This window comes from Geotrypetes seraphini, chromosome 4 (assembly GCF_902459505.1).
Source record: "Geotrypetes seraphini chromosome 4, aGeoSer1.1, whole genome shotgun sequence".
NCBI lineage: Eukaryota > Metazoa > Chordata > Amphibia > Gymnophiona > Dermophiidae > Geotrypetes > Geotrypetes seraphini.
The window spans coordinates 154,428,823-154,455,088 of record NC_047087.1 but is presented as its reverse complement, the minus strand read 5'-3'; the positions used below and the strand labels follow the sequence as shown (position 1 = coordinate 154,455,088).

At 44.4% G+C, this 26,266-nt stretch overlaps 1 protein-coding gene across 6 annotated transcripts in view; it reads left to right on the top strand.

The window, feature by feature from the left end:
• The window catches only part of HSDL1 (hydroxysteroid dehydrogenase like 1), a 393,114-nt gene extending 376,730 nt beyond the window's left edge, over positions 1-16,384 (top strand). For 4 of the 6 annotated variants that reach the window (XM_033941274.1, XM_033941270.1, XM_033941272.1 and 1 more), the window contains one exon: positions 15,542-16,367. In XM_033941274.1, the coding sequence (XP_033797165.1) occupies positions 15,542-15,631 (90 nt within the window). In that variant the 3' untranslated portion in view covers positions 15,632-16,367. Of the gene's footprint in view, positions 1-15,541 lie in introns of all 6 variants that reach the window. The other 2 variants (XM_033941271.1, XM_033941275.1) reach the window with 2 other exon arrangements.
• The last annotated feature ends 9,882 nt before the right edge of the window (positions 16,385-26,266 follow it).

Genomic DNA, 26,266 nt, shown 5'->3' with positions numbered 1-26,266 from the left:
ATAGTGGTGACCCTTGTGGGACTTCACAGGGGTTAGACCATGGGGCTGATTTGAGATCGTTTGACTTTACTCTATAGGTTCTTGTTTTAAGGAATCCTTGGATCCAGTTGTATACCCCACCTGAGATCCCTATGGCGTCTATTATCTGGAGTAGTATGGTATGATCTACTAGGTCAAATGCAGCAGAAAGATCTAGTTGGATAATTAGTATCCTACTTCCTTTACTGAGGTATTGTCATGCTATATCCAGTAGCGTTGCTAGTAATGTCTCTGTGCTATAGTTTGTTCTGAATCCTGATTGTGAGGGATGGAGTAAGTTATGTATTATTACAACTTGCAATAATTAATATCTTGTACACTTCCCCTTTATTCTGGGCCCAGTGGAGGTTATGCATCCTTTGCCGCCAGGCACTGTAGGAAGCCTCAGATGATTTAAGTCTTAACTCCTCCCTCTGTTAGCATATCCTGGAGCATGCCCCTAGGACACCAGCCTTGCTTTCTACAAGCCAGCCTGTAGGAGCTTATCTCTTCTACTCATGTTTCTTTTGCTAGTTTTCAGTATTTTTTTAGTATTTCCTTCACGGGTTTACTCTCGTGTTGTCGAGGTTCTCTGCGGAGACATCCTTGTGGCGGGAGAACGCAGACTGTTGGAGAACTTCTGCTTCTAGTGGGTTTCCTGCACTGCAGTAAGCCCCCTGGACAAACTCATAAGTCTTCCAAGCACTCTAAGTCTGGGGCGCACAGGGTGGCTCTTGCTGCATGAGATCTTTTCCCCCGAATACTTAGTTAAGAAGTCCATGCCTATGGTCACCCCACCAACATCTGGGCTGTCTGTGTGGATTACGTCTCCGCTGGACCTGAGTCTTATGCTTTATTCCCCAGTGGGGACCGCGGAGTGGAAAAGGGCGATGCCCATGAGTACATCGGGCAATTTCTCGATCCCTCTGCTTTCGCAGGGAGGTTCAGCGGCATCTACAGATATGGCAAATTTGGTGGAGCTCTGCAATCAGAATCCGTGTGGGTCCCAGGACCTGGCTGACAATCCCACAGTATGAAGGTTCTCATCTGGAGAACCTCATTACAGAGGCCGCTAACTGCAACAACCTGGACCTTTATTGCTTGGATGTGCCACTCCAGACTATGCCACGATTCTGACACTGGTGATGCGTGATTTGGACTTTCTCATCTCTGGGGTGGATTATATGGTCGATGCTTTATATGACATATTGAAAGTTTTCATCAAGCTGGGTGTCCACCAGGAGGATGCTGTGGATCAGGCAGTGGTCTGGGGACTCCTCTAAGGCCACCTTGAGAAAGTTGCCCTCTAAGGGGACAGCTTCTGTTTGGCCAAGGTCTGAATGACCTTATGGCAAGTGTACAGGACCGCAAACCCAAGGCTTTGCCCAGGAATAGGTTACATCTCATCAGGAGTTCATCCAGCAGCCTCCCCCTAAGAAACAGTTCTGACACCAGGCCCAAAACCCCTGTCCCGCGAATTGAGGGGCAGCTGTCGGCTTTCCTGACGGAATGGGAGACGGTCATATCTGACCGCTGGGTCTTGGAGGTTTCCACGACAGGCTCAAATTGGAGCTTCTCCATCCTCTCTCCAAGTACATAAGAAAATAAGAATTGCCGCTGCTGGATCAGACCAGTGGTCCATCGTGCCCAGCAATCCGCTCATGCAGCGGCCCCCAGATCAAAGACCAGCCTCACCTACATATGTTCCAGTTTAGCAGGAACTTGTCCAACTTTGTCTTGAATCCCTGGAGGGTGTTTTCCCCTATGACAGACTCCAAAAGAGCGTTCCAATTTTCTACCACTCTGGGTGAAGAAGAACTTCCTTACGTTTGTACGGAATCTATCCCCTTTCAACTTTAGAGAGTGGTCTCTCGTTCTCCCTACCTCTTTATCTGCTAAGTCTATTCCCTTCAGTATTTTGAATGTTTTGCTCATGTCCCCTCTCAGTCTCTTCTTTTCAAGGGAGAAGAGGCCCAGTTTCTCCAATCTTTCAAAGTATGGCAACTCCTCCAGCCCCTTAACTATTTTAGTCGCTCTTCTCTAGACCCTTTTGAGTAGTACCGCGTGTCCTTCATGTATGGCGACCATTACTGGATGCAGTACTCCAGGTGAGGGTGCACCATGGCCCGGTATAGCGGTGTGATAACCTTCTCTGATCTGTTCGTGATCCCCTTCTTTATCATTCCTAGCATTCTCTTTGCTCTTTTCGCCGCCGCACATTGCATGGACAGCTTCATCGACTTGTCGATCAGAATTCCCAAGTATCTTTCCTGGGAGGTCTCTCCAAGTACCTCCCCGGACATCCTGTATTCATGCATAAGATTTTTGTTACCGACATGCATCACTTTGCACTTATCCACGTTGAACCTCATTTGCTATGTCAATGCCCATTTTTTGAGCTTGATTATGTTAATTTAGATCTTTGCAATCCCCCGTGTCTTCACTACTCTGAATAACTTTATATCGTCCACAAATTTAATCACCTCACTCATCGTACCAATGTCCAGATCATTTATAAAGATGTTGAAGAAAACAGGTCCAATCACCGAGCCCTGCGGCACCCCACTGGTGATGCTTTTCCAGTCCGAGTATTGACCATTTTCCCCCACTCTGTTTCCTATGCTCCAGCCAGTTTTTAATCCACGCAAGTATTTCATCCTCGATTCCATGGCTCGCAATTTTCCTAAGTAGTCGTTCATGTGGAACCTTGTCGAACGCCTTCTGAAAATCCAGATATACAATGTCAACCGGGTCGCCCTTATCTATCTGCCTATTTACTCCCTCGAAGAAGTGCAGCAAGTTCATCAAACAAGATCTGCCTTTGCTGAAACCGTGCTGGCTGGTTCTCATCAGACCGTGTCCGTCAAGGTGATCTTTTATCAGCGCCTCTACCATCTTTCCCGGTACTGTAGTTTCCTGGATCTCCCCGCGAACCTTTTTTGAAGATTGGCGTAACATTCGCCACATTCCAAGTCTTCTGGAATCTTTCCCGTTAGTTGAAGCAGTTCAGCTATAGTCCCTTTCAGTTCCTTGATGACCCTCGATGGATGCCATCCTGTCATGGGGATTTATCGCTCTTAAGCCTATCGATCTGCCTGCATATCAATTCTAGGCTGACCGTCAAACCTTCGTTTCCAGCATATAGCCTGGTAGCTAGTCTTTTTTATTCAGCATATGAGCCGGATAAGTATGCTGTGTATATCCTCTTTCGGTAAATAGAGATGCAAAAAATGTGTTCAGTTTGTCGGTGATTGCTTTGTCCTCCTTTAGCACGGTCGCAGGTCGTTTCCCCTATAATATATCAAAAGAACGGCTTGAAGTTTTTTGCCTCCCTTGGCTATTTTTTCCTTGTAGTCTCTTTTGACCCCTTTTACCACCTTATGGCACCTGCGTTGATGTTTGTTTGTGCTTATTCCAGTTTTCGTCCGTCCATTCCTTAAATGAAGTTTTCTTATCTCTGATCACTTCCTTCACCTCATACAGTGAGCCACGCCGGTTCTTTGTTCTTTTCCTGTTGGATCCCTTGTTGTTATGTGATTTATATAGATTTTGCACCTCGGTGACTGTATGTCCTTAAAAAAGGGCTAAGCTTGCTCTAGCATTTTTACAGTGCTTATCCTCTTAATCTTCTTCCCCACTATGAGTCTCTATTCCTTCGTACTTCCCTTTTCGGAAGTTCAGTGCTTTGGTCATCGTTCTGGACCGATATTTTGCCCCTGCGTCCAGGTCGACAGCGGATCATGTTGTGATCACTGTTTCCCCAGCGTCCCTTCTATTTCTACTCCTTGTGCCAGTCCTCGCAGTCCATTTAGAATTAAGTCCAGAATTGCATTTCCTCTTGTATTTTCCTTGACAAGTTGTTCCAGGAAGCAATTTGCCTACAGTATCTAAGAACTTGGTCTCCCTAGCGCAGTGCCAGGAGGTGCCTAGGTTAAAGTCTATCCCCGGATAGTTGAAGTCACACCCATGATTAACTGTGTTGCCTCCCTTGCAGTTGCGTTTAATCTCGTCCGTCATTTCTCTCTGGGGGTCGGTAGTAGATGCCGATCTTCATTTCCAAGCCATTTGTTCCCGGAATTTTGATCCATAGAGACTCTACTTATCCGTACTGTTGTGGTGTGTTCTCTCCCAGTAGATTCAATTCCCTCTTTGAAGTATATGGCAATGCCCCCACCTTTTTGAGTCACTCAGTCTCTGCGGTATAGTTTGTATCCCGGTAGCTCATGTGTCCCAGATGTTTTTCCTCAGTCCACCATAGTTTCTGTGATGCCGATGGATGTCCACGTTGTGCCATAGCTTTCTAATTCACCCATCTTATTCCTTAGGCTCCCTGCAGAGAAGGGCTCTTTGGGTGCAGGCCACGGTCCACTGACTGTTGTATCTTGCAGCAATCGAGCCCGTGCCAGAAGGCAACTTGGGCTTCATGAGATACTCAATATACTTCATTGTTCCAAAGGTTGGAGACCGATCCTGGATCTTGAAGAGGGTCAATGTGGCACTGAAGGTCCCTGCTTCTGCATGGAGACGGTGCGTTTTGTCATTGCTTCAGTGGTGCCTAGTGGAGTTTCTGTCCTCCCTGGTTCTCATGGAGGTAGATCTTCAAATCCCCATTTTTCCGGCGCACAGGAAAGTTCTTGCAATTTCACATCCTGGAGCAAGCACTTATCATGTTTGTGGCTCTTCCCTTCGGATTGGCGACGGCACCCAGGACCTTCAGTAGTAGTGGCAGACGCATCTCCACTCTCTGGGTGTCCTGATCCATCCATATATGGATGATTGGCAGATTAGGGTCATCCCTCTCGGGCCAAGGGAAATCCAGGTGGTTCAGCAGGTGGTTCACTTGCAGTGTTTGGGCTGGGTGATCAACCTTCAAGAAGAGTCACTTGGAGCCCACCCAGGATTTGGATTACCTGGCGGTCTGCTTTCACACAGAACACAGCAAAATGTTCCTTCCCATATCCCATCAAAAGAAGATTCGGAAAGTCAATCAGAGACCTTATGGCCACTCAGACCCCGATGGCCTGGCAGTATGTCCAGGTCCTGGAGCTTCATGAGGCGATGATCGATGTAGTTCCATGGGTAGTCCCTTGCAGGAGGCTTTGTTGTCCCAATGGAATCCACAGTGGGGCCCATTGCTTGCCCAAGCAGCAGCATGGTGTGGTGGTTGCATCCCCTGTCTTCCACTCTGGATTTTGGATTGGGCAACTCTGTCAATGGACACAGTCTGTTCTGTTGCAGGGCTGGTGGGCACCCTCGGAGCACAAGTGGTCAATCAATCGCCTGGAACTGAGGGCGATTCATCTGGCCCTCTTGCATTTCCAGGGCCGTCTCCATCATCAAGCTGTCCAAGTGTTCCCAGTCAATGCCAAGGCAGTGGCTTACTTCAACCAGCAGGAAGGCACGAGGAGTCTCTCTCTAAGCGTGGAGACTCGGTTGCTCTTTTGCTGGGCGGAAAGACACCTGGTAGCGCTTTCCGCGGCTCGTATGATGGCGTGAACAGCTTTCAGGCAAACTTCTTCAATCGCCAGACACTGGACCCCAGAGAGTGGACTCTCTCCCAGGGAGCATTTGAGTGCATAGTGCTCTATTAAGGGGCACCAGTGTTCGACTTATGGTGACCACAGCGCACAAGAAGGCCGATTGGTTCTACAGTCATCGTTGAGGCCAGCAGTGACGGCCTGGGTGCACTGGTGCAGTCCTGGCCACAGGAGGGCCTTCTTTATGCCTTCCCTCCGTGGCCCATGATAAGGCAACTGTTGCATCGCATAGCAGAACACGTGGGGCTGGTGATCTTGGTGGCTCCCGATTGGCTGAGACGACCACAACTCCAGAGTTGGCCGGAGGGCTGTGGTTGCTCTGCCACTCTCATCTACTTACACAAAGGCCGATTGCTCTGCAGGACCCGAACCACTTTCTTCATAAGGCATGGCTCTTAAGCGTGTAGCCTTGTCGGCCCAGGACTATTCTACTGCGGGGATAGCTACGTTACTTCACAGCAAACGGAAGTCCACGGTGGCAACCTAGGCAAAAACTTTGCGGTGCTACTACCCCTGGTGCACCAGTCATCAGGAGGATCCTCCTTCTCCCTCTGTTCCTAGGGTCCTGGAGTTTCTGCAGCATGGCCTGAGAAAGGGACTTGCAGTGGCTTCCCTACGGGTTCAGATTGCAGCTCTGTCCTGCCTGGGCCCTATTGCCTTGAGGGGATCTTTGGCAGTTCATCCGGACGTGGTCCGTTATCTACGGGACGCAGTTCGTCTGAGGCCTCCTTGTGCCTCCCTTATCCGACATGGAATCTGAATCTTGTTCTCCGCTCCCTGGCTCACCTGCCTTATGAGCATCTGAAGCAGGCGTCCTTGATGGACTTCACTATCAAGACTGTATTCCTTGTGGCTGTTACGTCAGCTCGGAGAGTTTCGGAGCTTCAAGCTCTTTCTTGTCGGGATCCTTTCTTGTTCCCGGGTACCGCAGTGTTCTTGCATACGCTTCCTTCCTTCTGTCTAAAAGTTGTTTCTATTTTCCATGTGCATCAGGAAGTTCGACTTCCAGCATTTGTTCCAGGACCAGGTGCTGTGGTCTCTGGATGTGCGCAAGCTTTTGCTGCAGTATTTGGAGGTCACTGAGTTTTGTGTCTCAGAGTTTTGTGTCTCAGTTTTGTGTTTATCTTGATGGGTCCTGCCCGCAAGGGCAAGCCTGCCTCTAAGGCTACCATTTCAAGATGGATTCGAGCGGCTTTTCTGCTGTTTATGTAGCGTCAGGAAAGAAGCCTCCCTCAGGGTGTGGGCTCATTCTACCAGAGGGGTTTCCTCCTCCTGGGTTAAGTCTTCAGCGGTGTCTCCAGATGAGATATACAGGGCGTACACATCTTCACCAAGTTTTACAGGCTTGATGTGACGGCCAAGCAGGATGCTGCTTTTGGTGCCTCGGTGTTGGCAGCATGCTTATCAGTCCTACCCTGATGTTTTCAGGACTGCTCTGTTATGTCCCACTTGTCCCGGAATAAAGTGGGATTGTACAAGAATGAAAGATTAAGTTCTTACCTTTGCTAATCTTTCTTGTAAAATCCTCCCTTTATTTTGGGACCCCTGATTCGCTGATCGTTCTGGTAAGCTAGATTGAAGTTTCCAACCAGCCTTTATATGAGTGCCAACTGACTGGACTTAGCACTAAATTGGGGGGGGTCCCTGGTTTAGTGCTCCCTTCTGACAGTGCAGGCTATGTCTCCCTATAGCACTGTTTTTGTTGTTCAGGTTTCTAATGTTTCATAACCTGTTGTCTAGTTTTCATTGTTGCTGTTTTGCATATGTTACTATGAGTAGAATTAATTTGTTTGGCGGGGAGTTCCCCATTTCCCTCTCTCTCTTATTATCTTATATAGATGTTCCTGGCTGCTTGAAGACTGACTGGTGTCCAAGTGACATGCTCCAGGATATGCTAGTTGGCGGCAAAGGATGCATAAACCCCACTAGTCCCAGAATAAAGGGAGGATTTACAAGAAAGAAGATTAACAAAGGTAAGAACCTAATCTTTTGATACTAAATGTTAGAAAAACTTTATTAATATATATATATATATACACAGTATATACACTTAAAAAGTTATTTCATTTCTCACAACATGCATCAAGTCCTAAGTTACAAAGAATGAAGATCTAATTTAAAAGTTAATTTCTTTTACCATTATATATTTCTCTTATCATTATATATTTATTTGTGTTGTGATCTGCCTCTAAATCTAAGCAGAATATAATAAAACATCCATAAAAAGTAAAACAAAATACAGCCGAAAATAGTGCTATATAGCATCCTCATTTCCATCTGCATTGAGGAGCAAGGCTGGGCCCAAGAACCAAACAACTCCAGATTTTCTGCATAGTGGACTAAAGAAATCTATTTGAAATTGATACTCTAAAATTTCTCTTTAGTTCTTGTCCTCAGAGTATGGCCTTGAAAATGTTAAAATTTTCCAGAGACTTCCACCAGTGCCCATATAATAGCTCTTTGTTACTGCATATTTCCACATAACCCATTTAACAAAATTGATGTCTTAGGTGTTGACAACTTACCGCATATACTCAAATATAAACCAGGATTTTGGGGCCAAAAGATTGGCCCAAAAATGGGGGTCCCAGTTTATATTCGGGCCAGCGCCTCCCTCCCAAACATATTGCAGGCTACCACCAGGCTCTGCCCCCTGCCCCCTCCCTGCCCTGTCCATTGTACCTGCTTTGTCGATCCCTGGTGATCCAGTAGTGTAGTGAGAATTCACAGGAGCCAGTCAGGAAGCTGCTCAGCACCGAGCAGCAGTGCCAAAGTGTGCTCCTGCTTGTACCACTCAGCAGCTGTAGAAAATAGAACTCACAGCAGCCATGACAGCGACTGACCGGGTTAGTAGCGGGGCAGGAGAGCGGAAAGCTCACTCCTGCCTCCACCAGGGATCGGCAGAGCAGGTATGACAGACAGGGCAGGGAGGGGGGCTGTGTGCAGTGCCTGGAAGGGAGGGAGGGGGCTGGATGCAGGGCTTGACAGGGAGGGGTCTAGGTGAAGAGCCTGACAGGGAAGGGAGCTGAGTGCAGTGCCTGACAGGTAGGGGGCTGGGTGCAGAGCCTGACAGGGGATGGAGGGAAGGGATCTGAGTGCAATGCCTGGTAGGGAGGGGGCTGGATGCAGAGCCTGACAGGGAATGGAGGGAAGGCAGCTGAGTGCGGAGCCTGATAGGGCTTGGAGGGAAGGTGGCTGGGTACACACCCTAACAGGGGAGGGATGGAGCACTGGGTGCAGATCTGGGCAGGGCACTTGAATATTAAGTCGCCCGACTTATATTTGAGTCAACTATTTATCCTCCTTATGGGAAGGTAAATGGGGTTTTCGACTTATATTCGGATCAACTTATATTCGAGTATATATGGCAGTGTTCTCCCCAGAAATTTTTTCCAGCCGGGTGGCATGAAAAAGTAGCCGGGTGGGCGGGGTGGGGAAATTTGGTAGTGGGGAAAATTAAATGTATACTATTTTTATTAGTTAATTATTATTATTTTCCAATGCTCGATATGACTTCCTTTTTTAAGGTTTGACACTTTACTAAATTTAAGAAGTATCCAATTCTAGAAGTGAATAATTAGATATTCACCCTCTTTCAAATAGTATAGAGGTTTAAAAAAGGGAAATGTGTTAATGAAGTCATTAGGTTCAATCTAACCATTTATTTCTGCATGAATTTAAACAACTAAAAAAAAAAAGATAAATATAGCTCATCCAGTCATACAAGAAATGGCTGTACAACACCTCTAATAATGTTTTGATCACTAGGTTCCTTCCTGAGGTCTCACTGAGGATATGAAATAGATGCTATCCCCACTTCCAGACCTCTTCCACATAATTTATGCAGAGGTGTTACTGAGCCTTGAAGGGCACCTGTGTGATTGATCTTTATCTGCTTCTTTTTTATTTTGCTATACTGCAAAATAAGAGCTAGGGCAAAATAGTATAGGTAAAGATGCAGGTAATAATTAGCAATGTATAAAAAATATTTTATTTTTATTTGCTTATAATGTCATTTGAAAGCTGCTTGATGATAATACAACTTTAATTTAATTCTTTATAATGGGTGTGTCTGTGTGTTGGGGGGACAACACCTATGTCAACAGTAAAGTTAGAATAGGGTCATTAAATCCAATGGTGTACCTAGTATATATGACAGCCAGTGCTAATCATTTTTTTAACAAACCCTCCTCTATATAAAAAAAGATATTTTTTAGTAATAATCCATGAGTCACACAATAAGGGTGCATCTAGGAAAAGGCAGCATCTTAAACACTGCAGTGAGCACGATAGCACCAACACACGCATTGTAAAACTAAACAAACCAGATCCTACACAGTCAATTGATCCCGTAGTCGAAGCTAACAGAAAACCATGTCCTTTTCATACACACAGAACACAGATACACCCTCGCCCAATATGGAATAATCACAAACTAAAAATAGAAATATGTAGACAAAAGTTAAACTGAACAAAGAAACCAGACTCTACATACAATGCAACACCATAGAAACAGTGACACATGTCCCCTAATACTGTGCAAAATATAAAGACAGTAGATGTAAATTTGAAAAAAACTTCTACATAACAGTCACCACTTTACAAATTAACAAATAGAAATAAAATAATGAGAAATATGAAAATACCATTTTATTGGACTAATCCATTTTTCAATTAGCTTTCAGAGGCCAAATCTTTCTTCAAGACAGTACAGTATACAGCTGTTATGGTATCCTGTCCTGATCTGAGGAAAGGGGTTTATTCCCCCCCCCAAAATTGCCTTATTTCCATTTCCTATTGATAAATTTTAATCAATACAGTTACAATACTACTTGATTCTACGTAAAGCAACAAAAATATTTTTTTTCTACCTTTTGTCGTTTCTGCTTTAGTCATCTTCTCTTCACTCTCTTCTTTCTATTTAGCATTTGTCCTCGCTCACTTCCATGCAACATCTGTCCTCTCTCTTTGCCTCTTCCACCCTGCCTCTGCCCTCTCTCTACCCCTTCCATCTACTGTCCACCCTATCTCTGCCCCTTGCATCCACTGTCCACCCTTTCTGCCTTTTCCATCCAGTGTCTGCCCTCTCTCTGTTCCATATGGTATCTTCCCTCTTTCTATGTCCCTTCAATAAACTCTATATCCTGTACCCTTTCTCTTCTTTGTACATGATTTATTTCAGCTTCAACCCCTCTCCATTTTTTGTCTCCACCCTTCCCCTATGTTCTGGCATCTCTCTCTTCTCCTTTCCTTCCTTCCTTCCTTCCCACTCCACCCCATGGTCTGACATCTCTATCTCCTTCCCTTCTCTCCCCCCTCTCCAGTATCTGCCTCCTGTCTTTCCCCTTTGGTCCAGGCTTCTCTCTTTCTCTCCGTCTTTCTTCTGTGAGGAGATCATATTGATCTTGAACACTGAATAATTCTTCCACATTCTCCATATCACTGTACTGTAGTCTGGTCCAGCAGACTGCTTTGGCACTATTACATGGGTAATAGTAAATTCATTATGCATCAGCTTTCCACACAGAATGCCACAAGTCTCTATTTCTTGTGCTGTGTTTACATCTGCCAGCAGCAGAAACTTGTGAGACAGATCCCTTGGCAATACTACACTTTGGAGCCCTTTGACCATCTGGTTCTGTATGGCTGCAGGCTTTAAAGCTCTGTTTACTGGAGGAGACTGTCCAGCATACATAGTTGCATCGTTCTTAAGGATCTGATCAGAGATTACATTAGACAAGGTAGTATTTTTAGGCATGGAAAAACAGGACATGTTCTCCTCAATCTGCTCAGATGCCCTTTAATGTTCATCTGATCTCGGGCTAAATCTTGCCTCCTGAGCTGATCTTCAAAGGAGAGCGGAGTGAGAGCCATATCGGCAGTGAGATCCGTTTTGGGCAGCATGTTGTGCAGGGCTGGACTAAGGCAAGTTGTAAGCTTCCTTCTATCGCTGACCTAACTTCCATAAGTCAGCAACGGAGGGAAGCTTACAACTCGCTGCTCTCGCTTGCTTCGGGCCTTCCTCATTGCCGGGACCTGCCTTCACGGAAACAGAAAGTAGGCAGGACCCAATGTTCCCTCTAAGGATTGATGAGGTGTGTGCAAAAAAAAATATGCATGAGCGACAAGTTACAATATTCCAAAAACTTATGTGCAGCGGCACGGAGGACGCATTTTTAAACAAATGTAGTTTATCCATTGTACTCCTTATGTATTTTTAATCATCTATGGATAGTTTGTATGTTTATTGTTCAAATTGGTTTTTATTTATTTCCCAAAATTTATTTTTGTTATCACATTGAAAATATTTGATATTGCGTTTAAATCAAAATCTCAATAAACTTGAAACGAGTGCCCATGAGATTGTGGGAAGGGTAAATACTCAAAACTTAGAAGAATAACAATTTACTTAAAGTTTTTGCTTTGCCAGCTTTCTGGTATCTTTACATAATGCAGTGGTGTACCTAGCATATGTAACACCCGGGGCCCATCATTTTTTGGGCACCCCCCCCCCCCATCTGTACGAAAAACATGATTTTTAGTAACAAGCCACACGTCACACATGAGTACCTAGGAAAAGGCATCATCTTACATATTGCAGTGAACAGTACATCAATACACCCATTGTAAAACTAAACAAGCCAGACCAGCACAGATCAATCCTACACCGTACAATCCTAACAGAAAACTATGTCTTTCGAACACACAGAACACACCTTCGCCTAGTATGGAATATGTAATCACAAACTAACCCCTCCCTCTTTTACAAAACTGTAGTGTGGATTTTAGCTACGGAGGTAACAGCTCTGATGCTCATAAAATTCTGAGCATCAGAGCTGCTACCACCACGGCTGGTACTAAAAAATGCTTCACAGTTTTGTAAAAGGGGGGATAAAATAAAAAATACATAGACAAAGGTTAAATTGAACCAGCAATGAAGCTGGACTCTGCATACAATGCTTCACCAGAAACAGTGACATATGTCTCCTAAAGCAATAAATAAATTAGAAATTTTTTTCTACCTTTGTCTTCTGTGGTTTCTGCTTTCCTCATCTTCTTGTAACTCTCTTCCTTCCATCCATCCACTGTCTGCCGTCTCTCTTCCCCTATATGGCATCTTCTCTCCTCTATGCCCCTTCCAGAAACTGTATGCCTCCCCCTTCCATCTCTCCTTTACACCCCCATTGGGTCTCATCCTCGCCTTCCCTACTCCCACACCTCGTCCTCATGCAATCCCTTTCCCTTTTTTCCCTCATTTCCCTTTTCAATTTATTTTCTGCATCTGTCCTAGATTATGTTCTTACTACCCTCTCATCAATGTCCTTTTTATTACTGTCTACCTAAAGCTTGCCACCTCTTTCCCTCACCCCTCCAGTGTTTCCCTAACTCAATCCTTTTCTCCCCATCATGTGTCCCTCCTTTTATTGATCCCCTCCTTCCATCAATGTACCCTCTTTCTCCAACCCCTTCCTTCTAGTACCTTCTCCTCTCTCTGTCCACTTATCATCCAGCATCTGCTCCCCTCTTTCTCTCCTCCCATTTCCTTCTGGCATTTGCTCCCTTATCTCTCCCATCTGCACTTCCATCCAGCATAGGCTCCCCACTACCATCCAATGTCTGCCCTTTCTCCCTCCATCCACCCCTCTTCAATCAGCATCTTCCCCCTTTCTTTCCCTCCAATATCCTTCCCCCTTATGTCTCTCCCCTTTCTCTGTAGATCAATTCCATCAGCACCACCCTTCCATACCACCCTGCCCCCTTTCTTTCCCTCCACCACTTTTCCATTCCAGCAGTCCTGCTCCTTTCTCTCCCTTCATGCAGCAAGGTCCCGCGATGATTGTAGCTGCCTGCTGCCAATCCACCCCACTCTGATGTACTTGCTCTAGAGCGGACTCAGCAGCCCCATGCTGGAAGGGCCCGCGATGACTCGTCTGCCCCATGCTGGAAGGGCCCGCGATGACTCGTCTGCTGGCTCTGCTCTGGAAGAAGTAAGTTACGTTGGAGGGGGTGAACCCGGCAGACGCAGGGAGTTGCGGCAAAGTCCCGCAATGACTGCGTCTGCCGGGTCCACCCCCTCCGACGTAACTTACTTCTTCCAGAGCAGAGCCAGCAGACGAGTCATCGCGGGACCTTCCTGCACCTTAGCGCGGATGCTGACTCTGCTAAAGAGAAAGTAAGTCAGTGGTAACGTGACCATTTATTTTTTTCATCAAAAGGGGACATCTATTAATTGACTGTGTATCCTTTCTTTCTTTCTGCACTCAGGCCCAACAATTGTCCCTTTCTATTCCCTCCCTCCTTCCTTCCCATGTCCTTAGTGCCACCAGTGCCTCCTTCCCGTGTCCATAGTGCCCCCAGTGCCTCCTTTCCATGTCCTTTGTGCCCCCAGTGCCTCCTTCTTATGTCCCCCCACTGCCTTCCAGATTTTGCCCACCCCCAAAGCACTGGCTTTTTTTCTCTCTGTCACCACCGCATCCCCTATGCTCTGGCATCTCTCTCTTCTCCTTTCTTTCCTTTGCACCCCATAGTCTGGTATCTCCCCTTCCCTGATTCTCTGGCATCTCTCTCCTTTCCTTTTCTTCCATCTTTCGCTCCCCCTCCATGCTCTCACATCTCCCCCTTCCTTTTCCCTTAGTCTGGCATACCTTCCTCCTACCCTCCAAGCCTCCATCTCCTTTCATTCCCTCCCTCATCTTCCTTCTCTCTCCAGCTGGGTACCGCAACACTCTTCCCTGCAGCTCTGGACTTCCCCACAATTGCCATGCTTCGGTTCCTCTTCTTCCTTCCTCCCCCCCCCCCCCCCCCCGCGGGACCCTGCGGCACCATCAACTCTTACTCCCTCTAACGTCGGCCCTGCAGCCCCCCCCCCCCCCCTTCGGATCGCTATTATTTTAAATGTTATAGCGGCAGCGCTGTATCCATCAGTGGAGACGTCTAACCTCGGCCTGCCCCGGAACTCTTACTACAGCAGCCGCCCATCTAGGCAGGAACAGGAAGTCACTGTTGCAGTAAGAGTTCCGGGGCAGGCCGAGGTTAGACGTCTCCACTGATGGATACAGCGCCGCCGCTATAACATTTAAAATAATAGCGATCCGAAGGGGGGGCAGGTGTGGGGAAGTCCGGAGCTGCAGGGCCGGCGTTACACCAATGAGACCAAGGGGCGGACCGCCCCCCACTTAATACGCCACTGATTGCGGGGATCATGAAAGGAGTCGCCACTGCTGCATCTTAGGCGAGCAGGGCAAACCGCCACCGCCGCCGCTTCCTCTCACCTCCGCTCGAGTGAGCGACACCAGAAGAAGCATGAGCGACGCCACTGAAAATAGTGAGCGATCGCTCATGCGCTCACCTTAGAGGGAACACTGGGCAGGACCCGGCAGTGAGGAAAGCCCGAAGCAATCAAGAGCAAGTTGTAAGCTGACCTGTCTCCTATAGCGAACCCATGCTCCGGGGCGTGTGCATGCCGACTTCCCTTCTCTTCCCCCCTCGGGACGTGACTTCCGGTTTCGGAGAGAAGCGGCATTCACATATTAGAGCCCCGGAGCATGGGTTCAAGTTGCTTGCTGGCGTTAAAAACTAAAAAAAAAAAAAAAAATAAGTCAGGCTCCTGCGATTCAAGCTGTGCCGAGTCAGCCCGGTAAATCTCCAAACCGGTGAGAAGGTTTTTTTTTTTTTTAATGTTGAGCAGAAGGCAGCAGCAGCAGCAGGATTGCCATCGAGATTACAGCCGGGCGCTCATCTAAATTAGCTGGGCGGAGCGCCCGGCTGAAAGGCCCTGGGGAGAACACTGTATGGTAGTTTCCTTTTCAAAACATCAAATGGGAAATATAGCTTATTAGAATTTGTGAACCCTTCATTTTACATGATCTTTTGCTTGTTTTTATTTGTATGTCTTTATATTCAAAAACAGAATTGAGCTTCCTTGACATAATCTTGTCTACAAAAATGTCATTAGGAAATTTAACTGTTATTTCTCAAATTTTCAGGTGATGCAGAATAACCACATAGCATCTGTTACCCTTTATGGACCTCCTAGGCCTGGTAACCAAGTCAGAACATCTGATCTTGCCCAGTGAACATTGCCTTCGAAATCATCCATTCAAAATGCTACATATTTAGTACAGTGTGCCTTGATCTGCTGTCAATTATCTGTGAGAAAGCATGGTATATAGTAATTCCACATTGGGTACAATGTGGAGAAAGTGATTTCTTCTCTGCTTTTCACCATGAGGCATCGATGGGAGGGAATTTAATGCATTACTGTGCTTGCATTGTTATTTTCTTCCTCTCCCTTTTGCCCTGGACCTTCGCTGAGTCAGGAAGGAATGCAGGCACCCACTTAAACAATGACTGCGTTGTTTTAGAAGCACAAACGTTTTAAGCTCTTGAGCTATCTGAAAGCAGGTGTTTGTGTGCTAGTGTTATTGTATTGTTAGTCGTCTTTTAAGGAAAGAGTAATTATGTATGTAATTATGTATGTAATTACGTATTCTGTACACATCAATATTTTTGTGGTTTAGGGCATCTTACCAAGAGTGACAAAGTGTTACCTATGTCCATGATTTCAAGCACCACATTTTGATGTAATTTTAAACAAGCAAGTAGGAAGTGCATAACATTGGCTGTAATATTTGCATTGCATATACTTAAAAAACTCGATAGACAATATATTGGCTGAGGAGCATCTGTGTACTGAATAAAAATGGGTTGTGATATGCCATACATAAGGTGTATTGTATATTGTGAAATGGAAACACCATCCCTGATTCACTGCTACTTGATGCTGAAGCTATTTTTTTTCTCTTACATCTGGCTTATTTTAAATTTTCTTCTGGGTTAGAAGGCAAAAATAACTGGTAATGAGTTACTACTACTACGTATCATTTCTGTAGTGCTGATAGACTTACACAGCTCTACATTAAAACATTCAAGAGAAAGTCCCTGCTCAGTAGAGCTTACAATCTAATCAGACAGACAAACAGGACAAGTAAGAGGTTAGGGAGTTTCTCAGGCATGGGTGCTTTACAAGCGAGTGGGGTTTAGGAGTTAAAAACAACCTTGAAAAAAATGGGCTTTTAGCCTGGATTTTGAATACTGCTAGGGACAAAGCTTGATGCACTGACCCAGGCAGTTTGTTAATTAGAATTGTCATAGCTCATTTGTGCAGTTCATGATGCAGTTGCTAACTAAGTAAAGGGTAATTAGAGATGCATCTTCTCCAGTGGAGTTTTTATCCTAAATGTGTTAAGGCAGAAAACTATGACTTAGGGGTCCTTTTATCAAGCTGTGTAATACCACGCGTTAAACCGCCTGCCGCGCTAGCCGCTAATGCCTGCATTGAGCAGGCGTTAGTTTTTTAGCTGGCCATGGGGGTTAGCACATGATGAAATGTCCGACGTGCTAACCCTGCTAGCGCAGCTTGGTAAAAGGACCCCTTAGGGGCCCTTTACTAAGCTGTGTTAAAAAAAATGAGCTTAGTACTGTACATCTTTATACAGGAATTTCCCACTCTCTAAGACCATTTATAGTATGGCCGTGAAAAAGGGCTTTTTACCATTTGTTCAATACATGGCCTTGCGCTGCTGATAGCATTAGTATGTGATCATTAAAAAAAAATTGCTGCAGGGGCACATACTACCCCCTATTTAGAAGCTCCTGCATTATGGTCACACTAATTATAGTAACATATAACACAGTAATATAGTAAATGATGGTAGATAAAGACCCAAATGGTCCATCCAGTCTGCCCAACCATACATGCTCCATAAATTAATCATTTAATTTAAATGGTCCTTTTGCTTAAATGTTTCTGGGCAAGAAACCCACAGTCCTGCCTGGTAGTGTACTTAGGTTCTTTCTACTGAAGTCTCTGTCAAAGCTCACTCCAGCCCATTTTAACCATCCCAGTCATCGAAGCCCTCCCCAACCCGTCCTCAACTTTAAATTTTCTTCTGGGTCAGCTATGCAGACGACATCACCATACTCCTCCCCTTCGACCCATCAGAGACCACCACCACAACAAAGCTGGAAACAACCTTAGATACAGTAGAAAAATGGATGATGGATCACAAACTAAAACTAAACTCAGAAAAAACAAAATTCCTTTTGCTCGAAAAGGCCCAAACTCTACCATCACTGAACTGAAAATCAATAATACCAAATACCCAATACAACCCGAACTAAAACTCCTAGGAGTTACGATAGACAGATGTTGCACAATGCAGTCCCAAATCAACAAGACGACCCAGAAAGCTTTTCTAACTATGAGAAATCTACGTAAAATCAGAAAATTCTTCAACCAAGCACAATTCAGACTAATCGTCCAGTCCCTAGTCTTAGGTCTGCTGGATTATTGCAACTCCCTATATCTTCCTTGTCCAGCCACTATGATAAAACAACTCCAGACCATACAAAACACCTCCCTCAGACTGATCTACTCACTTAGAAAATATGATCACTTAACAACTGCCTTCTTAGACTCTCACTGGCTACCCATACAAGCACGAATTCAATTCAAATTCCACTGCCTAGTATTCAAAGCGTTACACGGCTCTTCCCCCTCCTATCTAAACAACCGCTTAAACCAGATCTCCACCACAAGACACAGAAGAACCTCGAACCCTTTTGCCTTCCCCCCACTCAAAGGCACACAACGCAAGAAAATGTTTGACAACCTTCTGGCAACACAAGCAGCAAAACTCAACCATTCCATATCCAATCTGCTGACAATATCAGACAACTTCAAAACATTCCGAAAAGAAATCAAAACCCTGCTTTTCAAAAAATTCATCCAAATATCTTAACCCCTCTTCCCTTCCTCCAGAAGATTCACCTATCTCCAGATAATTCTCCCCAAAATTACCCACCTAAACACCTTCCAAGTAAACAAACCCTTAAAATAGATTGTAATCTTACCTACTCTAACTGTATTCCATTTGTCTTTATCACACAGTTCTGCACTGTCAGTTTAATATCCATCCTGTAAGTTCCCATAGGATTCTATCCAGCTATCTCCCCTATGTTTTAAAAAAAAAAAAAAAAATTGTATCTTCACTGGAAAATGTCCAGACAAATCTTTTGTAATCCGCCTTGAACTGCAAGGTATAGGCGGAATAGAAATCCGCAATGTAATGTAATAGAAATCCGCAATGTAATGTACATTAACAGCACCTATATTACCCATTAATCATTTCTACAGAGGTGCCTAATGGTGCTTAAGGTCACTTCCAGCTAAAACCACACCTACTGCGACCTTAAAAACGCCACTAGGTACCTCTGTAGACGCTGTTTTGGTGCTATTTTGGTAGGTAACTTGAGTATTTAATTAGTTTTAAACAACATGATCAATTACCATGCCGATTAAAACCAATTAAATCGATTAAGTTAGGTGGCAGTACAGTGCCTACTACTGCCTAACTTACGGCACCATTTAAAGAATCTGGCCTTTAGTACATGCCAGATGGCAAAACTAATGTGGAACACTTTAGCACATCCCACATTATGCCATTTTAAATGACTGTTCTCAAATCACAGTGTACAGAGGCAAAGGTGTAGGAGCTGAAGAACTCATTGACACATTTCTCTTTATGAACTGGTGGTAAGGGGGAAATTTGGTCAGTTGAAATGATCACATCAGCAATTTACAAAACAATAAAGATGCACATATGTTTAGGTGATCTGAATAAGTATTGTGTTCACTCTGGCAATCATTTACAGTAATTTGCAACTTTTGGCGTGAGATTAACGTTATCTTTCCAGCTTTTTTTTGTTACAATTTTTTCTTTTCCTCCTTTTTTACCATGGACCCCTGATGAAGGTTGTCCGAAACACGGATAAGGTGCTGGTGCTGGTGCTGGGTCCCTCGCTTGGTAAAAGGTTTTTAGATATGATTTATTTGTCACAATAAAATTTGCCTGCATCGTGTACAAGCCTGCAGTTTTGGTTTGTTTGCTCTGGTTGGTTTCTTACTGCAGACGAAGTTGGACCCCTTGTCTTCTCTGGTTTTGTTGCTGTTCACTATACAGACTCATTTGAATTAAAGAACTTGGTAGGGACTTATTTATTAGAACAGAGGTTTGTTTTTTTAAAAAAAGAAAGAAATCCACTTAGGAACATTTCGTGTTTATTTTTAGGATTTAGATCATGCCTTTTCAGTAGTAATTCAAGGTCCTTTTACAAAGCTGCGGCAAAAAGGGGTTTTAACATATCCTTACACGTGTCTTTCTCAGGCGCTAAGGCTATTTTTACCACAGTTGTAAAATGATTTTTAAATTTTTTTATTAATAGCCATTCGTTAAGGTTGACAGCACACAGCCATTTTTTAAAATTGCCCCATGAGCACTTAATTGCAATCCATTTTTTATAGGCAGTAAGGCTCACGCAGTATCTGTGCGCTAACTAGTTAGAATGCAGTAATATAGATGTGCTTAGTGCAGTTACTCCCACTCTCCACCCCTGACATGCCCTCTCAAAAAAGTATATTTTAGTGTGCGCACATTTGGAACTTTATACTCCATTTTTTTTTTTTTGCTGTGTTACATATTGGCAGAGCAGGGTCCTCCCCAGCTTACAAACTTACCAAAGATCATACATATACTGTAAAGGCCCAGGGCCCTTACAGTACTTCCCCCAGCTCGACACCTGAGGGTGCTTGGACATTTTGGGGAATGGGTAAAGCTTCAGTCGAGTGGGGGGGCACCCGCTCTACCCATTCCCCAAAATGTCCAAGCACCCATTTCCAGATAACTCTCAACCATCTAAAAGTGCTACCTTTGTAACCATTGGTAGTCTAGGGTGGTCTTCATGCATAGTTGCTCTTGCCCAGACTGGCACTAACCGTAAAATGGTAAGAGGTCATGTTTCCTTTTGCAGAAACATGACCCTTAGTAATACTAATGACATTTTGTGTTCAGCAAGAACGACTGTGATTCACCCTGTCTGAAGACATCCCCATCCCAGATCACCAATAGTTACAAAGATAGTACTTTTAGGGGATCGCGGACTAGCTGGGAAGGTATAGGGATTGTATTTTATTGGTAAATCCTTTGTAGCTGACTGGTCGATCCCACTGGGTACCTGTTAGCCAGCCTGTATAGTTTTCTCTGGAGCTCAGGGCCATCCCTTAAGTGGTTTCACCTCCTGTTAAGCAGGGGTCAAGTGCAGGCTGTTGGGCACCCTTAAAAAACTCAGCGGTTTTTCACAGGGTGCCGGCTGTGTCTTCTCACCTCTGCTTCACCACCTCACCTTCTCACCTCCACCTGTCCAGGGGTGGAGATAAAGTCAGAAGCATTCCCAGCATTGAGGCAGTGAATTTTTCATCCAGCTTCTGTGAGACAGCTGAGGCAGGCTGCAGCATAGATCTTCTGTCAGGTCACAGTGAGTACAGGCTGTCAGCCTATGAGATGAATCAGGGGAGATTGGAAAAGTGAGGTTTTGAATGTTCCCCTTCCTGAAAAATCGCCATTTTGGCATGATTTTGATGTGAATTTTTTTATGGTGGATTTTTAGCAAGCTTTTTTCTAAAGCTCCCTGCTTCTCCAAAACTGCAAATTTTGCCTGGAACAGAACTTGCTGGGATGGAGTCTTTGGGCTCTCCTCTTGTGGATTTTTGCCAGGATTGCACAAATTTAGTACTTTTAGAGCATCCTTGTGACACATGGTGCAGCTGGGAAAGGTGGCAGTGTAGGGCAGGTGACCAAACACTCAGCTAACCCGGCAAGGCAGCCTTCTTTGCTTTCAGGACTTGGCATGGCTGGTAGTTCCGTTCGCTCAGCTGTGGATCCTCTGCAGCCAAAGAAACGCAAATTTAAGTCATCTAAGGGTGACTCTACACCGCAGGAGCTGGACAATTTTTCAGACTTTATGAAATTTTTGTAGTCTGAGTTTCAGAACAGGCATTCACTCCCTGAGCAGTCCCAATCCACCTCCATGGCATCTCTTAGTGGCGTTGTATCTTTGGACATGTCTTCACCTTAGCCTGCTGCTGCTTTGGTACTGCTTGACCCTGATCTGGGGGACCCTGATGCTCTGGGAAGTGCTGTACTTGAAAACAAGAGATCAGCAGAGTCCTGCGCTTATTTAAATTTGCAGCTCTACCAAACCTTATTTCTGAGTCTTTGCAAAAGTTGAACTTATGTCACTCAGCCAGTTCCATCCACTTCTTCCTCCTGGCTTTGTGATGTGTGCTTGCAGTCTGCTATCTTTCCCTAGTACCCTGATATTAGCGTTCTGGTCTCAAAGCAGTTTGACTCTCCGGAGGGTGCTCTTAAAATTGTTAGAGCTATGTCACGTTTGTATCCCCGGCACAGGAATGTCAGCAACTTTTGGTTCAGCCCAGGGTGGATTCTTTGGTGGCATAGGTGACTAAACGCACCTCTCTACCCAGTGAAGGTGATGTGGTGCTAAAGGATATGCAGGACCACTGTGTGGATGTGGTCCTCAGGAAACTCTGACACAGCTGCTTTAGGCGTCAAAGCTGCTTCAGCAATGTCTTTTGTCGCACGCGTCTGTCTCTCAACTGCGCACACAAGAGTGAGGCAGTGGATCCCCCTTCCTTAACTTCTTTTGGCTAGGACAGATTATATGGCTGATGTATTGTATGATCTTATGTGAGTTTTGGCAAAGGCATCAGCGTACTCCATCTTTGCCCGCAGAATGCTCTGGATCAATGATTCCACTTCCAGGATTACTTTGGCTAGAGTGCCTTTGAAGGGTCAAAGGTCTGGACGACCTCATGGATTCTCTGATGGACCGTTGCCCTAAGACTCTTTTTGATAGCAGACCAAGACTCTCCAGGGGTTCTGGTCACTCTAATTTCTGTGGCTCCCAGTGATCCTGACCATATGCAAGTGCCATGTCATAGAGATTTTCACAGGGCTTCTGACAATATGCTGGCTAAAGGCATTCTCAGCCTTTCACCTCCCGTTCATTCGCTCAATGATGGGTAAGATATAGCATACTGTACAACCTAAGACAGAGGTCTGAACTCATAATGGGAACTGTTTATCTTCATAGCTTGGAGATTCTGCAGGACAGGGGACGTGCTGCTATAATGTTGGAGGTAAGCGAGGCATCTGTAAAATGCAGACTGGCTGTTTATAGAAGGGTACCACAAGCTTGCCTTCATTTTAAAGAATAAAAATAAAAATAAACAAAGTATGGGAGATGTCAGCATAGCTATTGCTGGCAAACAGAATTTTCAGTTGGCATAACTAATGTCAGCAAAGGCCTATGGGAAATTATCTGGCTCTGGAATGTTGATGCAGAATTCTGTGCTCCTGCACAGAATTCACATACATTAAGCATCCAGGAAGACGGTGAAGTAAAGGCTGCTTTGTTTACCTCATTGGAATAACTACAAGACGGCATTGTATCTTCCAAAACAGACAATATTCGTTTATTGTTAGTATAAAAACTTACAGTATTACAGCAGCAGAGACATATCAGAAAAATGTATTGTCAGTTCAGAATATGCAATGGAGAGAAGAACTTGCACCCATATGCTTAGCAGGGGGCTAGCAGATCCCCGTAGCATAAGTAAGTGAATCTCTCAGGCTTTACCTAGAATGCACGTGTTTTTTATACAGAGCAATTCTTCCTTTGTTCCAAAAAGTCCATCCCCTAATTCTGGTTATGTAATTCCCTATTGGTACATAAAATAATGTATACCTAACTCTTCCTCTCAGTCCACGCCTCTCTCACCTCCATCCCCCCTCCCCAGTAGGGGGGGGGGGCTGGCAGAAACAGAGAACTCTTGGTGAACTTTCTTTCTCCAGCGCTAAGATCTTTATCACTTTGTAGATGCTAATTAGTGGTTTTACAATTCTGTGCATCTTCAGGATGGTGTCCTTGTATGCTGAAAGTTGGCAAAGGTGACCTTTCGACAATCCAGCTGCTTGGTTATCATAACTTGGTTCAGAGACAGGGAGAAAATGTTTTGGTACCAAGTTCTCTCATCTCGCTACACCCACATCGTCCTGCAGGGATCCTTGCTCATTATAAAATTTTATGGCTTTCCAGGGTGCCTGGCATATGAAGTCATACAGCACTGATAACAGTTCAGCAGAACCTTGGAGAAATATCCTCCCAGCAGGGAATGGAGACAAAAAAGTTAGCATTGCAAAGGTTGCAGGTGTTTACAGACAGCAAGGTACAGGCTGGGCCTGGCTATGGGAAAATATAGGTCTGTAGTGTCCAGCATACACAAGTGAGGCCAGTATGTCCAGTTGAATCATCTGTATGTCCAGGTTATCCATGTCAACGATTTCAAGTAGTCCTGATTAAATCATGATTAGCTAAAAGGTGTTAATGTCTCATTAAGAGGGTGCTTAGGACAATGGGTCCAGGTGCACAGATAACTAAGATTAATCAGAAACTATTATCAGAGGTATACTGGAAATTACATTTGATTGCAAGCCTATTACTATGTTTATTCTGTATTTTAAAATAAGTCTCAAAACAACTATAAAAGCCCCCTCACACTCTACCTGAAGCATGGGACATCATCCTCCCCACCTTCTGTTTTTCTCTCTTTGTGTGTTCTCTCTCATTCACAAGAACACAGAAGCAGTCTCTGTACAGCTCCTAAAACCCCTCCTCAAGAGACATATCTAGAATATCTCTCCTTCCACGCTCATGCTGTGCATTTATGATGTAATTTTCATGACATAAGAGGGGATTGAAAGGACACATTTAAAAGGACACACATATCTTATGTCTTCTGTCTTTGTGCTGGGGGGGCTCAAACACAGACACAGTTTTGTATTTATTCTGCTGATGTTCTGAGACAGGGCCATTTAATCTTGTTAATGAAGTTAGCTGTTTGAGACAATGGAGGTTCAACCCCCCACTGCCATGTACCGGTTGAGAGAGATAAGGGAAGCTTTAACACCTTTAGATTTAGACAATGAAGCACATATCCTGCTCACCCCCCTCTCTTGTCCAACCCCCTTTTTCTGTGTTGGTTACCACTGACCAAGATATAAAAATATACCAAGATATAAAAATACCAAGATATAAAAATATACCAAGATATTTATACCAAGATATAAAAATGGATGTAAACTAATAAAATACAGGCAATCTCTTTAGGACACTGTCTGCGTATCTTTCTTTCTAAGGGGAATGCCTCCGGATATCTGTACCAAGAAAGGGTGTGGGCAGGGCAGTTTTGGGAGCAAGAAACGGACTCCGTTTGCTTCAGACAGGTTTAGAAAAAATAATATGAAGTGCAAAAGGAAAATACTTAGAGAGTGTTCAGTCCTTTTCTAGTAATTAGTAATGCCGTGGGGAGAGCAACTCAAATCAAGCTGCCATTCCTTGTAGGCACTCTAGCGCCCCCCCCCCCCCCACACACACACACACAGTTTGGTGTGTTTTTAAGCATTGCTACAGGTGCCTCTACTTCACATGTATTGGGTGGCTCTCATTGCTTGGGTACTAACTTCAGCTGGAGCTAAAGAGCCCAGTGAAGTGCAAGAGAAAAAATTGGAGTGGATTTCTTCTGTAGATGCACACGGCTATAGGGATATTGCCCATCTGTCTTGAATGTCTTACCTATTTACTGGAAAAGAGGTTACTAGGGTAAGTACACAATCTCTTTTTATACTAATTTTTTTATACTTTGGGCTCCTTTTTACTAAGGTGCGATAGTCATTTTAGCGTGCGTTAAACGCTAATGCATCCATAGACTATAATGAATGTGTTAAAGTTTAGCGTGCGCTAAAATGGCTATTGTGCCATAGAATAGACGTCTTTATTTTTTATTTATTCAACAAATAATTACAAGTTAAACCACTTGTTCAAAAAATTCAGTGCCTAATCTAGACATAATTCTTAAAAATATAAAGTAAGCCATTGATAATAAAAACTAAGGCACTTTCTCAGACCACAACTATAGAGTATAGGAGAAGTAAAGGAAAGATTTAGGAAAATCATATTTCTAAAGTAAAACATCTTTGCTAACAAAGACGATATAACCTCAACCTTATATCATTATTTCTCCATTTTGAACTTCTTGAGATCCAAAAAAGGACCTCAGATGTTCAGGCTGGAAAATGACATATTTCAGACCCAAATATTTAATGACACATTTATATGGATATGCCAATAAATATATATCTCCTAGTTTCCTTGTCTCCTCTCTCATAAGAACATAAGACCATCAAACCCAGTAGCCAATCCAGATCACTAGTACCTGGCCAAAACCTAAGGTGTAGCAATATTCCATGTTCCCAATGCAGGACAAGCAGTGGCTTCCCCCTTGTCTTTCTCAATAACAGACTATGGACTTTTCCTCCAGGAACTTGTCCAAACCTTTCTTAAAACCAGCTAACCGCTCTTACCACATCCTCTGGCAAAGCGTTCCAGAGCTTAACTATTCTCCCAGTGAAAAAAATTTCCTCCTATTGGTTTTAAAAGTATTTCCTTGTAGCTTCATTGAGTGTCCCCTAATCTTTGTAATTTTTGACAGAGCGAAAAATCGATCCACTTGTACCCATTCTACTCCACTCAGGATTTTGTAGACTTCAATCATATCTCCTCTTAGCTATCTCTTTTCCAAGCTGAAGAGCCCTAACCATTTTAGTCTTTCCTCATACGAGAGGAGTTCCATCCCCTTTACCATCTTGGTCGCTCTTCTTTGAACCTTTCCTAGCACCACTATATCTTTCTTGAGATAAGGAGACCAGAACTTAACGCAATACTCCAAATGA